At 40.7% G+C, this 19220-nt stretch overlaps 2 protein-coding genes across 11 annotated transcripts in view; one reads left to right on the plus strand and one right to left on the minus strand.

The window, feature by feature from the left end:
* Positions 1-4800: 4800 nt before the first annotated feature.
* Positions 4801-19220, minus strand: part of LOC123583643 — a 252374-nt gene continuing 237954 nt past the window's right edge. Inside the window, exons 2-4 of the mRNA XM_045450797.1 lie at positions 8196-8823; positions 7842-8048; positions 4801-5776 (exon numbers count right to left, since the gene is read on the minus strand). Of these exons, the coding sequence (XP_045306753.1) occupies positions 5758-5776; positions 7842-8048; positions 8196-8823 (854 nt within the window). The 3' untranslated portion in view covers positions 4801-5757. The remainder of the gene's footprint in view (positions 5777-7841; positions 8049-8195; positions 8824-19220) is intronic.
* FRMD5 (FERM domain containing 5) overlaps positions 8529-19220 on the plus strand; it is a 321525-nt gene continuing 310833 nt past the window's right edge. For all 10 annotated transcript variants that reach the window (XM_045449914.1, XM_045449920.1, XM_045449918.1 and 7 more), the window contains exon 1: positions 8529-8630. In XM_045449914.1, the coding sequence (XP_045305870.1) occupies positions 8529-8630 (102 nt within the window). The remainder of the gene's footprint in view (positions 8631-19220) is intronic.

Consider the following 19220-nt stretch of genomic DNA (forward strand, 5'->3'; position numbering starts at 1 on the left):
GATCATGACCTGAGCCCAAATCAACAGACACTTGACAAACTGAACCACCCAGGGGCCCCCAAGAAATTTGTTTTAGAAAGAATCCTCTATATACTACCATGGGACCTCAGTAGAGACAATAAGCTTTCCATTTTCCAGGTAACAAAGCTGAGGAAAAGAACTGATACAAGGAGAGTAATACACCCCTGGCTGGTTAGACTGGGCTGAGAAAGGCCATTTAACTGAATCTCACGAGAGAGTAGAGCTAATACAGGCATCACTTGGCCCTAAGTTCCCTCTTTTCTTCTCCTTATCCTGCATCCTCATGTTAGAGAAAATTAGTTGGAAAACAAGTCCAAAGTCCTAAGCAGGAGGAAGAAAAACTGGCATATACCAGAGCAAAGTGAAAATCTGAATGGTTTGTCCATGCTAAGCATGAACTGGATGAACTATATGACATGACCACCCTTCAAGCATGGTAAAAGGATCTAGTTCAGATGAAAACAACTGTTAAGGAAAAACCAGAGCTGGACAGTAGTTAAAGTGATTAAAAACAGATTTTATTCATAAAAACTATTCAGGGGAAAGGAGACCTCAGTACAAAACTAGGCTCAATTCTGGGGCGCCTGGGTGGTTCAATCAGTTAAGCATCCAATTTTGGCTCAGGTTGTGACCTCATGGTTTGTCAGTTCGAGCCCCACATCGGGCTCTCTGCTGTTCTGCACAGAGCCTGCTTCAGATCCTCTGTTCCCTCCTCTCTCTGCCCCTCCCTTGCTTACGTTTCCTCTCTCTTTCAAAGGAAATAAACTAAAAAAAAAAACCAAAAAAAAAAAAAAACACCTAGGTTCAATTCTGAAGACAGCAAGGAAAAGTGGGAATTTATAATCAAAGAGCAGAGTGGGGATGAGATGGATGTCAGTGGATGAAAAATTACTAAGATGAAACATCAAGGATAAGGGGAGATTCTGGCTAAAGCGGCCTGACAAGATTCTTGCTGAAGATGGGCCAAAGTCATCAAACATCATCTGGGAATAGTAGGAGATGAAGAATTTGGTAACACATTGAAGATGTTTAGATACTGAGTTTGGGGGATTCCGGCTAACCTGATGCAAAGGTGGGCAAAATTCCAAAAGATGGAAAAAAGTCCAAAACTCAAGGCTAGTTGGGAAGGGGATTCAGAGGAATCTGACTAAAGTTTGGTCAAGAAGAGACTGTCACAACTCAGAGAAGAGAAGCATATTCTTTGAAGCTTATTTCTTTATTTTAGCAATCTCTACACCAAACATGAGGCTTGATCCCACGACCCTGGGATCATGACCTGAGCTGAAATCAAGAGTCAGACACTCAGCTGAGCCACCCAGAGCCACCCAGGTGCTCTGAAGCATATTCTTTATGAAGGTTTTCTTCTATAGACTCAGTAAGAAATAATATTAAAAAAAAAATAAGAAATCCAAGATGAAATATTAAAACAACAGAATAATTGAGGGGTACCTGGCTGGCTCAGTGGGCAGAGCATATAATTCTTGATCTTGGGGTTTGGGGTTCAAGCCCCACAATGTAGAGATTACTTAAAAATAAAGTAAAAAAACCCAGCAGAATAATTGAGAATCAAAGTAATATAAATAAATTTGAACAGCAAGGAACAAAATAGACTTGGCTGAAAATCAGGTTAATGGCAGAGAGGAAAAGACTTGGGACAATCACAATGAATGAAGAGGGAAAAGCCACAGAAATTTAAGAATTAAAAAAAGAAGAAAGATGTAGTCAAATATGATCAAAAATTGGGCTAACTGGCATCCCAGAGGAAGAGAACCCAACAAATTCAAAGGTAATAAGAATTATTGTTCAGAAAACTACCCATCTTATACCAGGGAAAATTGATTTAGAAAAATTAACATAGAGATATATTCTAAGTTCTTAAGCTTCAGGGTTAAATGTATAAATCTTTCAGATATCTTGAAGAAAAAGAAAATCATGTATAGGGAAAATTTTGATTCATCTGAGACTTCTCTATAGCAAATATCAGGAAGAAAGACAAAGGAGCAATGACTGTAAAATTCTGAGAGAAAGAAAATGAAAAAAATGTGAGCCCAAAGTAATATTTCTGTAGAAGTATTTGTTCAAGTATAAATGCAACAGGTAGACAAGAAAGAATGCAGGTAACACCCCAAAAAACAAATAATCCAATTTAAAAATGGGCAGAAGAGAGGAACAGACATTTCTCCAGAGAAGACATACACATGGCCATCAGACACATGAAGAGATGTTCGACATCACTTATCATCAGGGAAATGCAAATCAAAACCACAATGAGATATAACCTCACATCTATCAGAATGACTAAAATAAACAACATAAGAAACAACAGGTGTTGGCAAGGATGCTGAGACTTTTGAAAAACTCGTGCACTGTTGGGAGTGCAGACTGGTATAGTCACTGTGGAATATGGAGGTTCCTCAAAAAATTAAAAATAGAACTACCATATCATCCAGTAATTGCACTACTGGGTATTTACCCAAAGAATACAAAAACACTAATATGAAGAGATACATGCACCTCTATTTTTATCACAGCATTATTTACAATAGCCAAATTATGGAAGCATCTGAAGTGTCCATCAAAGATGAATGGATAAATAAGATGTGGTGTATATTTACAATGGAATATTATTCAGCCAGAAAAAAGAATGAATCCTGCCATTTGCAATGACATGGATGAAGCTGGAGAGTATAATGCTAAGTGAAATAGGTCAGTCAGAGAAAGACAAATACCATATAATTTCATTCATATGTGGAATATGTGGAATTTAAGAAACAAAAGAAATGAGCAAAGGGGGTGGGAAGAGAGAGAGAAAGAGAAAGAAAGAGAGAGAGACAAATCAAGAAACAAACTCTTAATTATAGAGAACAAACTGATGGTTACCAGTAGGGAGGTGGGTGGGGGGATGGGTGAAATAGGTGATGGGGATAAAGGAGGTCACTTGTCATGATGAGCACCAGGTGATTTATGTATGGAATTGTTGGATCACTATATATTATACACCTGAAACTCACAAAACACTATGTTTAGAAATTAGAAAAGAAAAAAGAAAAGAAAAGAAAGAAAGGTAATGTGGCCATTAGCCATTCTTAAACTACTTAGCGGAAAAATCCCATGTACCAGGACATGAGTAAAATGTGAATGGTGAATCTGGAGGATAAAAGGACTGGTGGTAAAAGCCCTGAATCCATTTGAATACAGAAGTAAGATTAAATTACTAGAGGAAATCAGTTGCCAGAAGCCATAAATATTATAAACCCTGACAAAATAGAAATAATATGAACCACAAAGATTGGGAGTTAGAGTCAGAGTTTGGGAGGAAGTACAGTAATGTTAATTATTTCATTTTACAGAGCAAGTAGTCAATTGACACTATTAATCAAGAAATATGGGCTGTTCTAATTTCTTCATATTTATATACTTTCTTTGCCCATATTTAGGCTGTTTCTCCTATCTTTGCTGTCTTTCTCATAAATATATATATATGTATACACATATATATATTTATGAGAAATATACATATATATATATATATTTGACCAATGTGTGTTTAATCTACATAAACTGAATACTTAATAAATGTTGAAGTAATTTTTCAGATTGCATAGAGCTGTAAATTCTATGAGGATTGGGAATATATTTTATTCATCTTTGAATTCTCTCAGCACCTGGCAGGGGGACTTGCACATAGTAGACCATTAATAATCTTTTTTGAATAAATGAATTAATTTGCTTTGTTTCATATACATTTCATTTCTAGAACAATAACTGAAGACTGGCTGGAAATATAAGGAAAATGAACCATAATTGGAGAATATAATAAAGCCTGTCACTCACATCTGAGACACCTATTATAAATGCTTCTGATGCCTCATTAAAGACATTCTATTGTTTTCAGAATGCATTTTTTCCATAGTAAATAATCACCTCTTGCTACAATTTAAACATTGACACTATCAAAATGATCAGTTCCAAAACACAGATCTGATTCTGTCATTTCGCTGCTTAAAAACCTGCAACACCCCCAACCCCCCACCACCAGTCTATACAACAGAGTCCAAATTCCTAACTATGGCATGGAAGGTTCTATATGATTTGTCCTCAGTTCATTTCTTCCCAGCCAATGCAGCCCACGTGCTATCTATCCAGGGGCACTTGCAATTTCTAAAACATGCTATACATATTTGTTCTTCTATGTCTTTATCATGCTGTTTCCTCTACTTAAAATGTCACTCCTCATACCATATCTTGCTCTTCTGCTGTCTACACCCATCACCATACTATTCATTCCTAGGGGCTCAACTCAAATGCTTTCTCATGGGAGACTGTGCTGTCTCCCATGCTTAAATAATCGTACCATTTGTTGTTCTCTTATAGTACTTTACTCATGCTCCATATGTTGTATAATAGCTAACTGTTTATATACCTAACACTCTCTCCTAGATTGTGAAGTTTTTTGTTTGCACATCTCATTTTCCCATGTTCTTTGGGCTATGTCTATGTTTTCTAGAAAGCTGTCATAGAGTATGTGCCTAACACACAGTAAATGATCAATAAATGTAGTTTGGAATAAAAACAATACATGCACTTATATTTCCACATAGAAATACACATTAAAAATTCTTCTAAATGTAATGGGGGCTAACTGAAAATCGTAAGAGTTAGTAGAAGGTAGAAAGGCTTTCTTAAACCATTGATGATTTCTGTCCTGATGAAAGAGAAGACTTGAACATTTCTTCAGAGGCAGACTGCTCTGGAAAAACTACATGGATTGTTTAACTATTCATGTTAAAGCAAGTATACATTTATCACTCTTGGAAAACTATAACTTGAGTGTAGATGCTTTAGTTTGTGAAGCAGAGTGCTCCATTTGGATATGCAAATCTTTGTGTGTGGAGCAGGAGCACTGCTTCCGCAGACATTGATGCAGAAGAGAAAAACTGTTCCTTTTCTCTCTGTGGATGTAGACCACATATGTGTTGTTTCTGTGGAGATGCGAATGTCCTTGTTTCAGCCCTTGCTCTTAGAAGAACAAAAGCTGAGCTCTAAAAGATACAGGCAAACAAGGACAGGCATAATCCTTACTGCTTACTGGAGAAATAATTAGGCAAAGGGACTGGACTGGCTTTGGTGAGACTCTACCTAGACCTATTTATAAAGATTAACTCAGTCTTTGTGAGAAATGTGCTGGGTTTGGACTCTTATGTTATGAAGGTGATAGTCCAGTTGGGTCAAAGGTTAAGGTCACACTCCTCAGGATGGAAGGTGGGGTTTCCTCTAAAGGAGTAGGTATTCCCATGGTCAGTCATCCTATGGAAAGGCACCAACTGGGACAGGGGGTGGGCCTTTGAAAATGCACCTTAAACTGGGTGAGGACAGTTGTTTTCTTCTCTGAGTGGTTGAGCCTGAATGCTCAAGACAGGGTCAGGGGAACTCTTGATGGAGAGGGGGGCTGTCATTAGCCACATAGACCCTGGCTGCAAGCTCAACAATAAGGCAGGCCTGTAGTCCATAAGGGCTTTGAGAGTAGCCATGTCATACCTGCAGTTTACTCTGTATTGCTCTTCCCTTTTAATATTGTTATATAACCCTGGTCTTAGCTGTGCTATAAGGAGACTATGATGGGAAGAACCAGGGTTTGTGATGTCCTGGTGAAGAGGAGGCAGTGCTTCTTCCTGCTGGATCCGAAGGCAATGGTGAAAGTTTCATTAGCTGGAGAGAGATCAGTATCCCAGAACATCAGGGTATGTGACATCTGAAATACAGGCAGGAGTAATTCAGTTATTTCAGGCATATGTTGGTGACAGAATCACCCTTAGGGACTCCTCAACAGTAGAGAAGGGAGGGAAACTTTAAAGGGAGCCGATATCCTAATAATTTGGAAGGTGGGAGCTCAGAGTTATTGTAGTTTGGAATTTTAAATATGGCCTCCTTTATACCCAAAAAATTAATGAAAGCTATGATACTCTGATTATCAAGGGCACATGAGGCCTTTTATTGAACACACCCTTTTTATCCTGGATATCCTGCTCAAAAGGCTTGACAAAAACAAAGACAAACAAAATATTCCTCAGTGTGATTTTATATGAGTCTTTTCTTTTTACTTTCTCCCAGGCTTCTGCTCTTAATCCCTAAATAGGCATACATTTCACCAGAAACTGATAGTTTCTTGCTTTTCTTCCATTATGCATCCATCCTCTGTTTTCCTCACAAAGTGTTCTGAATAAGAGCGTAAGGGAAAGTTTGAAATTCTTTCTGGATATTATGCATAAGCATGGATGAATATGTAACTGGTCTTTCAATGAGGTGCACATCTAAGTTTATATGATTTTCTTAGGCTGAACAGGAATGTTACTTAACACATTGGCATAGAAGCCACAGTCTCATCCCTGTTGATTGCATCTATGGTCATACTCTGAAAAAAGACTGCATTCAGTTCCTGAGAGCTTTTCTGGATTCATGATGCTTTGCCTTTTTATTCTAACAGCTGCTTATTTGCATAACCTGTTAAAGACATTTCCCTACCATCAAACTACTGGGCTTCCTCTAGCTTCTTGGACATTTTTTCTTGCTCTTACAGATTCTGTAAACAAACAGCAACTTTTGCCTTCAACATAAGTTCTGCCTGCCTGAAATCTTTCATTGTCTTCTCCCAACTACACAACAAAGCTGAGTTTTGCAAAATATCACTTTGACATATTAATAATTTCATTTATCTCCAAGACCTTCCTGAAATTCTTAATTTTTTCATGTATCTTTCCCTGGGACTTAGATGCAATGAAATATCTATCTCATTTACTTCATTCAACAAAAACTTACTGAATACTTACTGTGTTGCACATACGAGGCTACCTGCTGTGGCTACAAAGTAGAGGAACTCACATCTGGTTTAATGGCTAGAATATTTGACTTACTGTTCTAGTTTCTTAACTCTAGGATTACATTGAAAAGCGAAACCTCCTCTTATGACTAGTGAATGACATAAATGAGAATGCAACTAATAAAGAGGTGATAACTAAAGTGGGAGAGGGTCCCATGCAAAAAAATTGGGAGAAATATTGGAACCCAAGGACGCAAGAGAAGCATACTATATTTAAGGAGGCTCTATGCCCGGAAAGGGGCTTGATCTCAGGACCTGAGATCAAGGGTCACATGCTGTACCCACCGAGCCAGCCAGGTGCCTCCGGGTAAACAAACAAACAAACAAACAAGTACTTTAAAAGTTGGCTGTTTTCTAAGTTAATGTAGGGTTTCATTTTTATGTGTTTGTTATCCGTATAAACAAGAACAGTATAAATTAAAATAGGAAATTATGCATCTTTCATTATTTATTAAATTAATATATTTTGGCATCAATTTTGTGTTGATATGATTCTTTTATATAACATTTCCTTCCATCAAAAAATTTTGAGCGAGAATATTATGTTTCTTGGTGAAGTTTTCATAAAGAACGTGAGATCTTTAGATAAGGGGTCACAAAGGGCAGTAGACAATTTTTTTTTTTCCTCTGTGATACATACCTCCTGACATACTCTGGTGTTTTGTTGAGGATGTAAGAAAATATGGTAATTCTAGTTCTGAAGGTGCAAGGAAGGGACCCACCACTTCCTCTGCACCCTACCGGCTGAAGGAGCACACCTCAGTCTCTTTTGTCTTCTGAAAATAAAAGCGAGGCATAGGGTGTTAGAGTGAAGGGTTTCCTAGGGGTTAAACCCGAGTGCTTAAGAGCCCTTTCGAACCCTACAGCTTTTACTTAAGTAGCTACTGTAAAATAGATGTTGTTCAAAATAAGGGGCTGGGGCAGAGGCCCGTCGCGCCCACCTGGGGTACAGCTCAGGTCGGGGCAGCCGCCTGGTCCGGAGCGGAAGGTGCCTGCATTCTGCAGGTGCGGGGATTGTTTTCTTGCACCGCCCCGGCTCCCGAGAGGGCGGGACTCGCGGCGTTGCAGAGTGTGGGACTTGGCCCCTGAAGCAGAGTCTAAACGTATTCCACGCAGCAGACATTTATCCAGCCGGGGGCCCACACCTGGCCTGGGGGAGGGGAAACAGCTTCTACAGGAACCGCAGAGACAAGAGGAGCCCCTCGTTTGGGACGCCAGAGGGCTGGTCCCGCTAGGCTCTGTCCGACTGCTTTCCCGTGATTGCTTCTCCCACCTGTCCATCATATCAATACCCTACCTCGATTGGCTCTTCTCTCTGCCACTCGGTTCCGCCGCGCTGACCCCCATTGGCCCCTCTCCGGCCGAGGCCCCGCCCCACGAACTGGGCATGGGGAGTGGGGCGCGGAGGAGAGAGAGCGGGGCGCTTGCTCGGGGCTGGGGGGAGGCGGTGGCGAAGAAGGAGGAGGAGAAGAAGGAGGAGCTGGGACAGCAGGAGGCAGCGGCCGCGACCCGGCTGGGGTGATGGTGCAGGTGCCCGGGGCCCGCGAGGAGCTGCCCGGCTGAGGGGCGCCTGGTCCGGGGTCCGCAGCGCAGCCGCGTCTCTCCTGGGGGCGGGCGGGCGGGCGGGAAGATGCTGAGCAGGTTGATGAGCGGCAGCAGCAGGAGCCTGGAGCGCGAGTACAGCTGCACCGTGCGGCTGCTGGACGACAGCGAGTACACCTGCACCATCCAGGTCAGTGCCGCGCTGCCCTGCCCGCGGAACCCCTTCGTCCCCCGACTCTGGCCAACTTGGCCCGCCGCCGCCGCCCGGGGTCGCCGCAGACCCCGGTGCTTTGTCCGTCCCCGGCTGCGGCGGACGGCCCCGGTGCAGAGAGCGCCTCCGCCCGAGACCGGGTCCGGGGCGGGGTACCAGGCGCTCCGCGCAGCTGCGGTGAGAGTCCCTCCGTCCCGGACCCTCAGCTATCCCTCTGCCCTCTCCCAGGGTGAGGGCACCCCATCCTGGCTCCTCGAGCCTGCTGGGGTGGGGAGCATCTTCCGCGGGCGTCCAGAGAGAGGCGGGCAGGGCGGGAGGCTCCTACCCTGGCCGCCCCGTCGGGGGGTACAGGCTTTGGCTCTCCAGCCAGGCAAGAACCGCTGGCCGGCTTTTCTTATCTATCTTTGGTTGGAAGGATAATGCTGTATGTCATAATCACCCCCCCCCCCCCCCCCCCCCCCAGCATTTGTGAGTCAGAGCTCTCAGAAGGTAGAAGTGAACGCGCAGCCCATGCAGAGTGGCCTATGGAAGGGAGCCCAGCCTCTGGGCTCTCAGGATTAGCACCCCCCCCCCCTCCGCCTTTCGCTCCGCAGATCTCATTTGTGTTGGGCAATTCTGGGGGGCGTGAGGTAAAGATTTAGCAACAAGTACCAGAGATTTGAGGATTGGCCGTAGCGAGAAAGAATCGGTGACTTACAAATAACACCAACAATACGTTAATGCTTCGCAGCATTTCTTCAGAAACCTGGTATTTTGGAAGGGATTTTTACAACCTCTTATGTGTTTTCACTACTGCTGTGTGGAACGTCTGGAGTAGTAGTCTTTCCCAGGAATGCAGTCACAGCCCTCTCTCCTCCTCTGTAAAGTCAGTGATAGGAAACATTGACAATGCTCCGGTGTTTAGTTCAGCAGCCGGAGGATCCTGCGCTCGCTGCCGGAAACTGCTCTTTCTGGAGAAGCAAATTGAGTTGGACCCGGAGGGGTCTCATCTGATCCCTTGCCTTTGCAGCAAGAAACCAGAGGGGGCTTCTCGCCTCAGATGTGGCAGACAAAAACTGTCGGCCTCTGGTTCTACCCTCTTTGTCTCCTGGCCCCCCAACCCCCCATTTATTTTTTTGCTGACAATGCTCAATAGCGGAACATAGCGGTGTGTGAGAAAGACGCTGGGTAGTGTGTGAGAGCAGCTGCTCTCTGCTGAGTCCGTGCTCAGTTCAGCCTTTTCCTCACTTTCCCTTTTCTCCCACTCTCCAAACCAGCTCTGGGCATAAGTGCTGACTGCTGTCAAAGATCCAGGAGGGCAGAGAAAGAGAACAACATCGCTTTTTAAGGCCACTTAAACACAGTCATAAAGATGCTAGCCATCACGTGAAAAGGATTTTGGTAGTTGAATCTGATAGATGTTCTGTATTTTCTCACAGAATGAGTGGCATGCTACTTTTTGTTTCTATTGTATCTTTATGTGCCATGTACAGTTTTTTTTGTTTGTTTTTGGGTGGGAGAGGAGAAAACGTTGACTTGACATATTCACCATTTGAATACATTGTCTAGAGCTTTTAAAGTCTTTATCCTTTTGTTTTAAAATTTAAAGCATTTACACAATAGCATATAAAGGGCAGTGTAACATTTAGACTTTGTGAGTCCTAAGAATACTTTGGGGTATATGGTGAAATAAAATTCCTGGGGCAGGTCATTAACTTTTGCCAAGGTATAGAGTACAAATAAAACAAAATTCACATCACCACTCCACTAGTGATAATCTTGTGGCTTTTACAGTATCACAATAAGACAACTAGTTATTTTTTCCCAGTTAGTGGAACCTTTGAGGTTGGTTGGTTGGTATTATAGTTGTGGGTAGTTTTTATTACTGTTAAGAAAAACAGTATTTTTAAGTCTAACAGGACTTACTGGGTTTATGCTTGCTATATCTTACTATGGTTGTGTTTCTTTTCCTGCTGGTCTTCTTTTACATTATTACAAGTCAATGTGTTATAAAAATTCAGGCCACATAAAAAATTAAGCTTGGTGTAACATGATTATACTCTAGTGAGTGTCCACTGTCTAGACATGTTAATGATTGTGCATTGTGATTCTTGCATGAAAAATTTAAAAATACAGGAATTCTGAAATTTATGTAATATTGTCAGTCTTTGGCACCACTATTGTGAATTCCTTTTGTTTTTACCCAATGAGAGGAAATGTCAAAAAAACCCAAAAAAGACAGGATATTATGTGAAATTAATATTTTGTGGATATAGCTTTTTTTAAGCTTTTAGAGATTGAGCTTTTCTTAGTAACTTTCACCCTTTATACATTTCTGTAGTGTGTGTATTTGTGTGTTTGTGCATGCGCTTATTTGTCAAGCATTGGGCACTGGGTCTTTTAAATCAGTATGGAAAGGAGCTGTGAGCTACTTGCTAGGTTAAAGCAATATTCCTGACATTCTAGGAATTGCAGTACAGTATTTAAAAAAAAAACTTGGTGAAAATTTGGAATCATTTTCCTTAAAATATTGTCTGCCATATTTTTCTTTAAGGTATGTATTGTAGAGTGATTTCAGTACTTCTTGGGATAATCAGAGAACACTTAGGGTATTAGAGAGTCAGAAATGTATCACTAGGTTAGAGCCATAATAGCCACATTTGGTAAATTTCAGTTGTAGGAAATTCTGTCAAAGTATTGTTCTAGCCTTTCATATTGCACCAGTTCTACTGATCTAGCATTTAGGATGTGATTATTAAGGTAAGGAAAACGCCTTATATCCTTTCAGTAAAGATTGCCTCAGTTACCAGACTATTCTTTTATTCTTTCTGATATGCAAATGTATTTGTAGATCATGAGAAATGAAAGTATACATAGGGTTGTAATATAATTGCTCCCCTGTGAAGAACATTGTTAACAGCTCCCTGCCAGTTTTGAAGGTCATTGCTTCATAAATGCAGATCTAGTCCGTAATGTCTACACATCTGTTTCATTTATGAATATCTACATTTATTTACTACATTTACTACCCTACTTTGTTATTTTATTTGGGAGCAAATAGGAAAAATGAAAAGGCTACCTAATATCTTTGAACTTAGTATATCAAATGGACTCATTTAAATGCTTAGATATGTAATATCCTAAGTAATAGATTTTTGACTGTTTTGAGTTTAATAGTTTATAAAATATTAAGAATATACATTAAGGAATGCCAGTAGAAATTCATATCAAAAATACATATTTTCAAGTCTGAAATATTAATCACTTTTTTTCTGATTACTGAAAAGTAAAGCTGCCCTAGAAATAAATTTGATTTTACTGGGAACACATTAAAATAATAACTGATCAAGCAGCTAGGTTAAATTTGTTTTTGCAGTTAAATGAGGTACTATCATAAATAAAATGCATATGTACAGAAACAGTTCTATAGTAGAACCAAGATCTGGATTTGACTGCGGCTCAGCCATTTAGTAACTGTAGGACCTAGGATAAGAGAGGGAGTACTGGGGGAGAGAACAAATGTATTGAGCCCCATACTTGCGAGGTGCCCCGCTTGTGTTCTCACTTACCTCACAATAGCATGTGGATTCAGTAGACACCTCTTGTACCAGCTGAAGAAAATAAGATTGTGGATTGCTGGGAGAGCTGATGTTTCTTGAATGGGCAACTCTGTACTATGCTTTCTGCTAGGTGCTTTGCTTATACCTTACATCAACTATTTGAGAGGTAGGTGTTATTATCCTAATTTTACACATGAAAGGCTTGGATGAAGGAACTTGCTCAAAGCTAGTAGTAGGTGGCTATACTATATTGAAACTCTGGTCATTTTGTCTATAAAATCCCAGCTTTGTTCCCTATATTCCTCCTGACTTCCTAAGTCAGTTCACCTGTCTGTATCTTAATTTTCTCATCTGTAAAATGAGAACAATAATTAATACTTATTTCATAGTAAAGAGAAAATTATTTGGTAATGTCTTTACAAATACTAACAAGATTTAAACAGACTAATCTGTACTTACATTGTGCCTTATTCTATTCAAATAAAAAATAGGATTTTGTTTTTGGAAAATAAATTAACCCTTAGGTGTCCTTAAAATGATGTCTGATTAATCTCAGTGAAATTGTACAATCCAAAGCTGGAATAACTGGATTCTGTAGTAGAATTCTTCTCTAAAATTCAAGAGTTCAGGTTTGCTTTCCTTCTATCCTACCAAAGCTTTGGCTTTAGAGGGGCATTTATTTCCTGGACTGACCATGATTTGTCTTTTCTAAGAATTTCTGTTTCATATTTGGTAAGCAAAATCCTTGGTTTCATTAATGCAAAAGGGATGTTGTTAGAGAATTAAGATAATTTTATTCACAGAAAAACACAAAGCTGTTGTATTTTCGTGAATTCATTGTTTTTTTTTCTAAAACTTTGTTTTAAAAAGGTAATTATGGTGTCTCAGGATCTGTTAAAATAGTAAGTCAGACTCTAATTCTTGAAACTAAGGTCCAAAATTAGCCTTCTAGAATCCTAAAAGCACTCGTATTCTGTTTCTTAATTTGTATATGGAAATATCTATTGTATAAAACTAATGCAGATCAACCTTTAAGGACAAAAGGTATATTTTAGATATGTATTTATGCTCATATTCTTTCTCCTTTTGAAAAAGTCCAGTTTAGGGAAATAGCAGTGGCATCCAAGAGAAACCTAGAAGCATTCACCATAGCAGATTTTACTCAAGGGTATTTGTATGAATTTGCATTCAATTAAATGCTTGGAATGAATATGCTAGACAAGGCAATTCAACATAGTGTATAATAAAAGAGCATGTGGTTTTTGAGTCCTCTGTTTGTTACATTGCCCAGAGACAAGTTGATCGTGTCTGTGCTAGTGTTAATATCACACTTAAAAAAAAAGTTTGCCAAGATAAAAATCAGACAACCTAAGACAAAAAATAGTCATTTTTATTATACAATTGTAGTGGTTTATGTATAGGTATTAAAATGTGTAGCCCAAAATAAGCAAGGTGGTAATTTAAGTGATATGATCATTATAGTAAAATATTTTGGATTATTTTAGTAACTATTTTTCAGTAGATTACACTTGAGAATTTTTAAAGGGGAGAGTAAGAGGAAGCTATAAATTTTAAACCCTAAGAATTATATCACAGTGACTTATATGTTTATAGTTGAATGAATATTTGTTCTGATTTGTTTGTGCTACATGATGGCTGAGTTAACTCCAGCATTTTAAAATTTCATGTGTCTGGGGCGCCTGGGTGGCTCAGTCGGTTGGGCGTCTGACTCCAGCTCAGGTCATGATCTCGCGGTCCGTGAGTTTGAGCCCCGCGTCGGGCTCTGTGCTGACAGCTCGGAGCCTGGAGCCTGTTTCGGATTCTGTGTGTCCCTCTCTCTCTGCCCCTCCCCTGCTCATGCTCTGTCTCTCTCTGTCTCAAAAATAAATAAACATTAAAACAATAAATAACATTTCATGTGTCTGAAAACAATATTCTCTAACAACTGTAAACCAGTTTCAACTCATCCCATTCCAAACCACTTTGCTTTGCAGCCCCTCTCCCTGGTGAGAGGTATGGTATGTAAATGTGGTATTTTACGGAGCCTTTGAGGTCTCTGATAACTTTCTGCAATTATCCTTGGTTGAATTAGTAGTGCTGTGGTCTAGAATTCCTATGATTTTTTTGGTTTGTCTCTTAGGATTTCAAGCCTTTCAGGTCTCCCCTTCCTCCATCTCTGCAGGTTTAGAAGGCTTAGATCAAATGAATACTGTGTAGTACGGTGCTCCATGGGGAGTTGGAGGTCTGGCGGAATTAGGATATTGACATTGGGATCACCACAGCCACAGAAGCTTCCTTCACTCTTTCCCCTAAGTCAATGCCACATAAAATCTTCTCATAGCCTCATTTTCTAACCTCTTGCCCCAACAGGAAGAAACCCATGCTTCCCAACCTGTTTCTAATTATGTCTATTTTAAGCTGAATTCATCTTCTGATAGCCTCATCTGTAACATTCTGACTGTAGACCCTGTTCCATGGAGCAGCCTCCTGTGGGACGCTGTTCTTCAGCTCTGCCTAGCCAGAGCTTATACAACAGATGGGAATATGGAGGATTGGCAGCAACCTCACAGCTTCTATTTCTTACTTACGTGGTGCTCAGGGAGGAAGGTGCTGCTCTCCTGGAGGCCAGGTGGCTGTTGTTGTCCCTCTGTTTTCTGGCCTTGATACTTTGGGCTCGGGTGAACCACCTGAATGGTTCTCTCATGCAGCTGAGAACTTTGAAGACCACTAAAGCATCTCCATTCCTATGTTGTAGAGTGAATGGTATTTCACCTAAGAGAGCAAAACACCTTGTCATATATCCATCCTAGCCACTGAAGTAAACCTCCCATTTCTTTAAGACCTTAGATCTGGTGGGTGGCCAATACAACTTTTTGAACTTTTGCAAACATTTTAAATAGCAGTGGAGCCCAAGAGAGTAGGGAAAGCAGTTTCGGAGGCTAACCCCTAGATTTAAATTATGGACTTCTTGCTGCCCAAGGCCACCATGTGATCCTCATTATTGTCAATATTTTGAGCAAGATCTTCTATATTGGTCTTTCACCAACTGTAAATGCTGTACTATCTCTAAGGATGGTGTTTTACTTTTGTAGTCTTTCCAACTTAATTGTATTATATCCTAGATTTGGAAAGCAGGAACTTGTATAGTTAGGTTCAAATTCTCCAGACTTTTGCTTGCTACTAAACACCAACTTGTGTGAATCAAGTCCTCTAAGGAGATCCTTCCGTGCCATGCTCATACAGGCAAAATAATTGGGCCACATGCTTGGCAACCACTGAGTTTGTGTACAATAGCTCCATTCACTTGTCTACAGAAAACACCCCTTTGACAGTGATTATAGCTTTCATTCCCCCTCCTCTACTTCTGACTCCTTGCATTACCATGACCTCATCTTCTGGTCTGTATTTAGAGACACTTTGGACCACTCCAGAAATGCTGTAGGACTCATTTCTGTATGTTAAGGGTCATTTCAAAGACGTAGACAACCCCTGCCCACCAAGGGAAACCATTCTAGATCAGGACCAAACCTAGCTATTTTTATGTCTTATTTGAGCCATCTTACTGTGTCACAACTCAGGGGGCTTTTTCCTTTTGTAGAAATTGGGAACCTTGTTAGAAAGCAAGGAGAATAGAATAGGGGGATGAGTAAAAGCAATGGTTCTCAAAGTGTGGTTCCTGGATGAGCAGCATCAGGTTCTCCTGGGCACTTGTTACAAATGCAAATTTCTGGCCCCACTGCTGACCTAGTGAATGAGAAATACAGAGGATGGAGCTCAGCTTTCTGTTTTGTTTTTTTTTAAGTTTTTTTTTTTTTAACGTTTATTTATTTTTGAGGCAGAGAGAGACAGAGCATGAATAGGGGAGGGTCAGAGTGAGAGGGAGACACAGAATCTGAAGCAGGCTCCAGGCTCTGAGCTATCAGCACAGAGCATGATGCAGGGCTCAAACTCACAGACTGTGAGATCATGACCTGAGCCGAAGTGGGACGCTTAACCGACTGAGCCACCCAGGCACCCCTCAGCTTTCTGTTTTAACAAGGTAGGTCTTAACGCTTTCTGAGGTTTGAGATCACTAGTACTAGGTCACACAGATATTTAGTAAAATTGATGAGTATTGCTGATTGAGTATAATGAGGGAGAAGGAGAAGCCAAGAGTGAATCTCATATTTCTAATTTTTGATTTATTTCTGAATGGCCTTAACTGATTCTCTACCCTTGTAGGGTAAAAGTTTATTTGCAGATATGCATACCAGTTTCAGGTGGGCAGGAGTCATGATGGGCCATCATTCCAATTTGATGCTCTTATATGTATTGGTTTTATTTTTGTCTTCCCTGACCTAGAAAGAATATGATTATTTTATATTTCTATACTGTTTTTCAAAGAAATCTTCACCTCTTAAAGCACTGGGGGTGTAGGAAGACCCTTGTTTGCAAACATGTAAATAGCAAACAATAAATCTCATGGGATTCAGCACTAAGACAAGGTAGTATGTTGTGGCAGTGCAAATCTGGGGGAATAGAAATTAAATATTTCTCAAAGGAGGTGAGATTTGAACTAGGTCATGAAAGAGTGCCAAAAGCAGAAAATGGGCTGTGGGGATGGGTAAAGGGCATTCCAGGCTGAGGTAACAGCAGGCAACTTGAAGGTAGGAAAGCTAAAAATGTAAAGCCAAATGTATTTAGTCTTTACTATGTTTATCTGACGTACTCTGGTACAGTTGAGTCGAATAACAATCTAGTTGCCTAGGAAAAATTGCTGTCAGCAAATTTCAATCACTCTTGACTGCTCAGAAGACTTAGTCTAAACTAAAAATAACACAAAGCTGGTGTTGAATTAAATCTAACTCCAAAAGTATATAACACAAATTAAGATTCTTCACAAAGCAATGGCATCATATAAAAAGGTAGAGTCATGTATCAATCTGTGCTAATTCTGTGGCTGCAGCAACTATGCATATACTTTTGTTTCCAGGGGACCTCATCTCTGGCATCAGCTTATTTATCCACCCCAAAAAAGAGAGTATCAAATTCCAACATTCAGCTGATGTTTGAAAATCCTTTGGCTGATATAATGCAGCCTAAATGGGGCATTAACAGTTAAGAAATATGACCAGTGGAGCCCTAAGAGGCACAATTCTGCATCTCTGTTCCCAAACCTAAGTGACCACCAAAAATCGCTTTTCTAGAGGATGGAGGAATGCTTCCCTGGATTCCCCAGTGAACCCCTGCCTGCCAGCTCTGAAGTTCCCAGCCCAACACGGGGTGCACTTTGAGCATTCCACACAATGCCAGGCTAGAGCTTTGGGGATGGGAACCTCCAGGAAAGTACTGTTTGGCATTTAGGCAATCAATGTTCGGCAGAATGCCAATGCTAATAGGTTATTTTGCTCTGGAAAAGGAGAAAAAGAAGGGATAGTTTAAAGACTGATGAATAGGGGAATGACTGACAATACAGGCACTCCACTTTGTTGGAGAGATTAAGGAGGCTTGCTGTGAAGTGGTATTATGGGAGCCAGATAAATTAGCAAAGGCCCACAGGCCCAAGACCTGAAAGAAATAGTGGTTCATCAAAACAGCATGCCCCAGGGCACGCTCAAAAGTCTGGCCACTTTCATTGAACTCATAGTAGAAAAAAGCCAAATCATTAGGAACCCTTATAAGCTGGTAGTCCATTCAGGCACTCCATAGTCAGGCAAATTATCCTTTGCCTCCAGGCAGGTGCAAAGCCTTATTTCCATATTGCTTGATTTAACTCCAGGGCCCTCTAGTCTGGGCCTTAGCCTAATTTTGAGGACACCCAAGTGGAAGGGTTGGTTTCACAAGTACCAGAGGATTCCATATACTCTATTCAGGAGATGCCACTAAGATTATTGTTTGGTCAGACATGAGCCAGGCAGATAAGAACATTGATCACAGCATAAGGAAGTAGAATTAATTCATCTAAGGATCTCAAGTACTTCTAGGGGATAATTTTTTTTTAAATTTTTTGAATGTTTATTTTTTGAAGGAGAGACAGAGCATGAGCAGGGGAGGAGCAGAGAGAAAGGGAGACACAGAATCCAAGGTGGGCTCCAGGCTCTGAGCTGTCTTGTCAGCACAGAGCTTGTTGCGGGGCTCGAACTCACAGACCATGAGATCTTGACCTGAGCTGAAGTTGGATGCTTAACTGACTGAGCCACCCAGTCACCCCTCTAGGGCATAATTTAGGCTGAAGAAAACATCCAGCCTGCCCTCTTTCAGATTTTTGATTCTAGAAAAATCCAGAATCCTCCAGAGTAATTATGGAATTGGAGGTTTGTAGGGCAGAAGGACCCCATGGGCTGGCAGTGATGCCTGGGATGTTACAAGGCATGTAGAGCCTGCAGTTTCATAGGATACACTCATCCCTACAACAAAATATCATATCAGCTCTTTAGGTGTCCTCTCAGAAGAAATTTGGCTGTATAAAAGATAAAAATCTGATCAAAACATAAGGTAGTCCTAGTACTACAGTGCAACTTAATCTATACCCAGCTTTAGACTCTAGCATTATGTGAAGGTTTTTTTAAAAAAGTGAATGGGAGTTGGCTTGGTGTAGCTTCAGGACATAAGATACTGAACCAACTATTGCAGTGTCAGAATATATAAGCAACATAGCTGATCTGAAAAATCAGTACTTTGCTTATTTTTAAGTATATCTTATTTAGATAAGCTTACCTAAATGAGTACCCACAGTACAGAAAGCACATCTAAGAATTGTTTTCTAATTTGGGGTGCCTGGTTGACTCAGTTGAGCGTCCGACTTTGGCTCAGGTCGTGATCTCACAGTTGATGAGTTCGAGGCTCTGTGCTGACAGCTCAGGGCCTGCAGCCTGCTTTGCATTCTGTGTCTCCCTCTCTCTCTCTGCCCCTCCCCCACTTGTGGTCTGTCTCTCTCTCAAAAGCAAATAAACATTAAAAAAAAAAAAAAAAGAATTGTAGGGGCACCTGGGTGGCTCAGCCAGTTAAGCTGCTGACTTCAGCTCTGATCATGATCTCGAAGTTTATGAGT

Source organism: Leopardus geoffroyi, chromosome B3 (genome assembly GCF_018350155.1).
Source record: "Leopardus geoffroyi isolate Oge1 chromosome B3, O.geoffroyi_Oge1_pat1.0, whole genome shotgun sequence".
NCBI lineage: Eukaryota > Metazoa > Chordata > Mammalia > Carnivora > Felidae > Leopardus > Leopardus geoffroyi.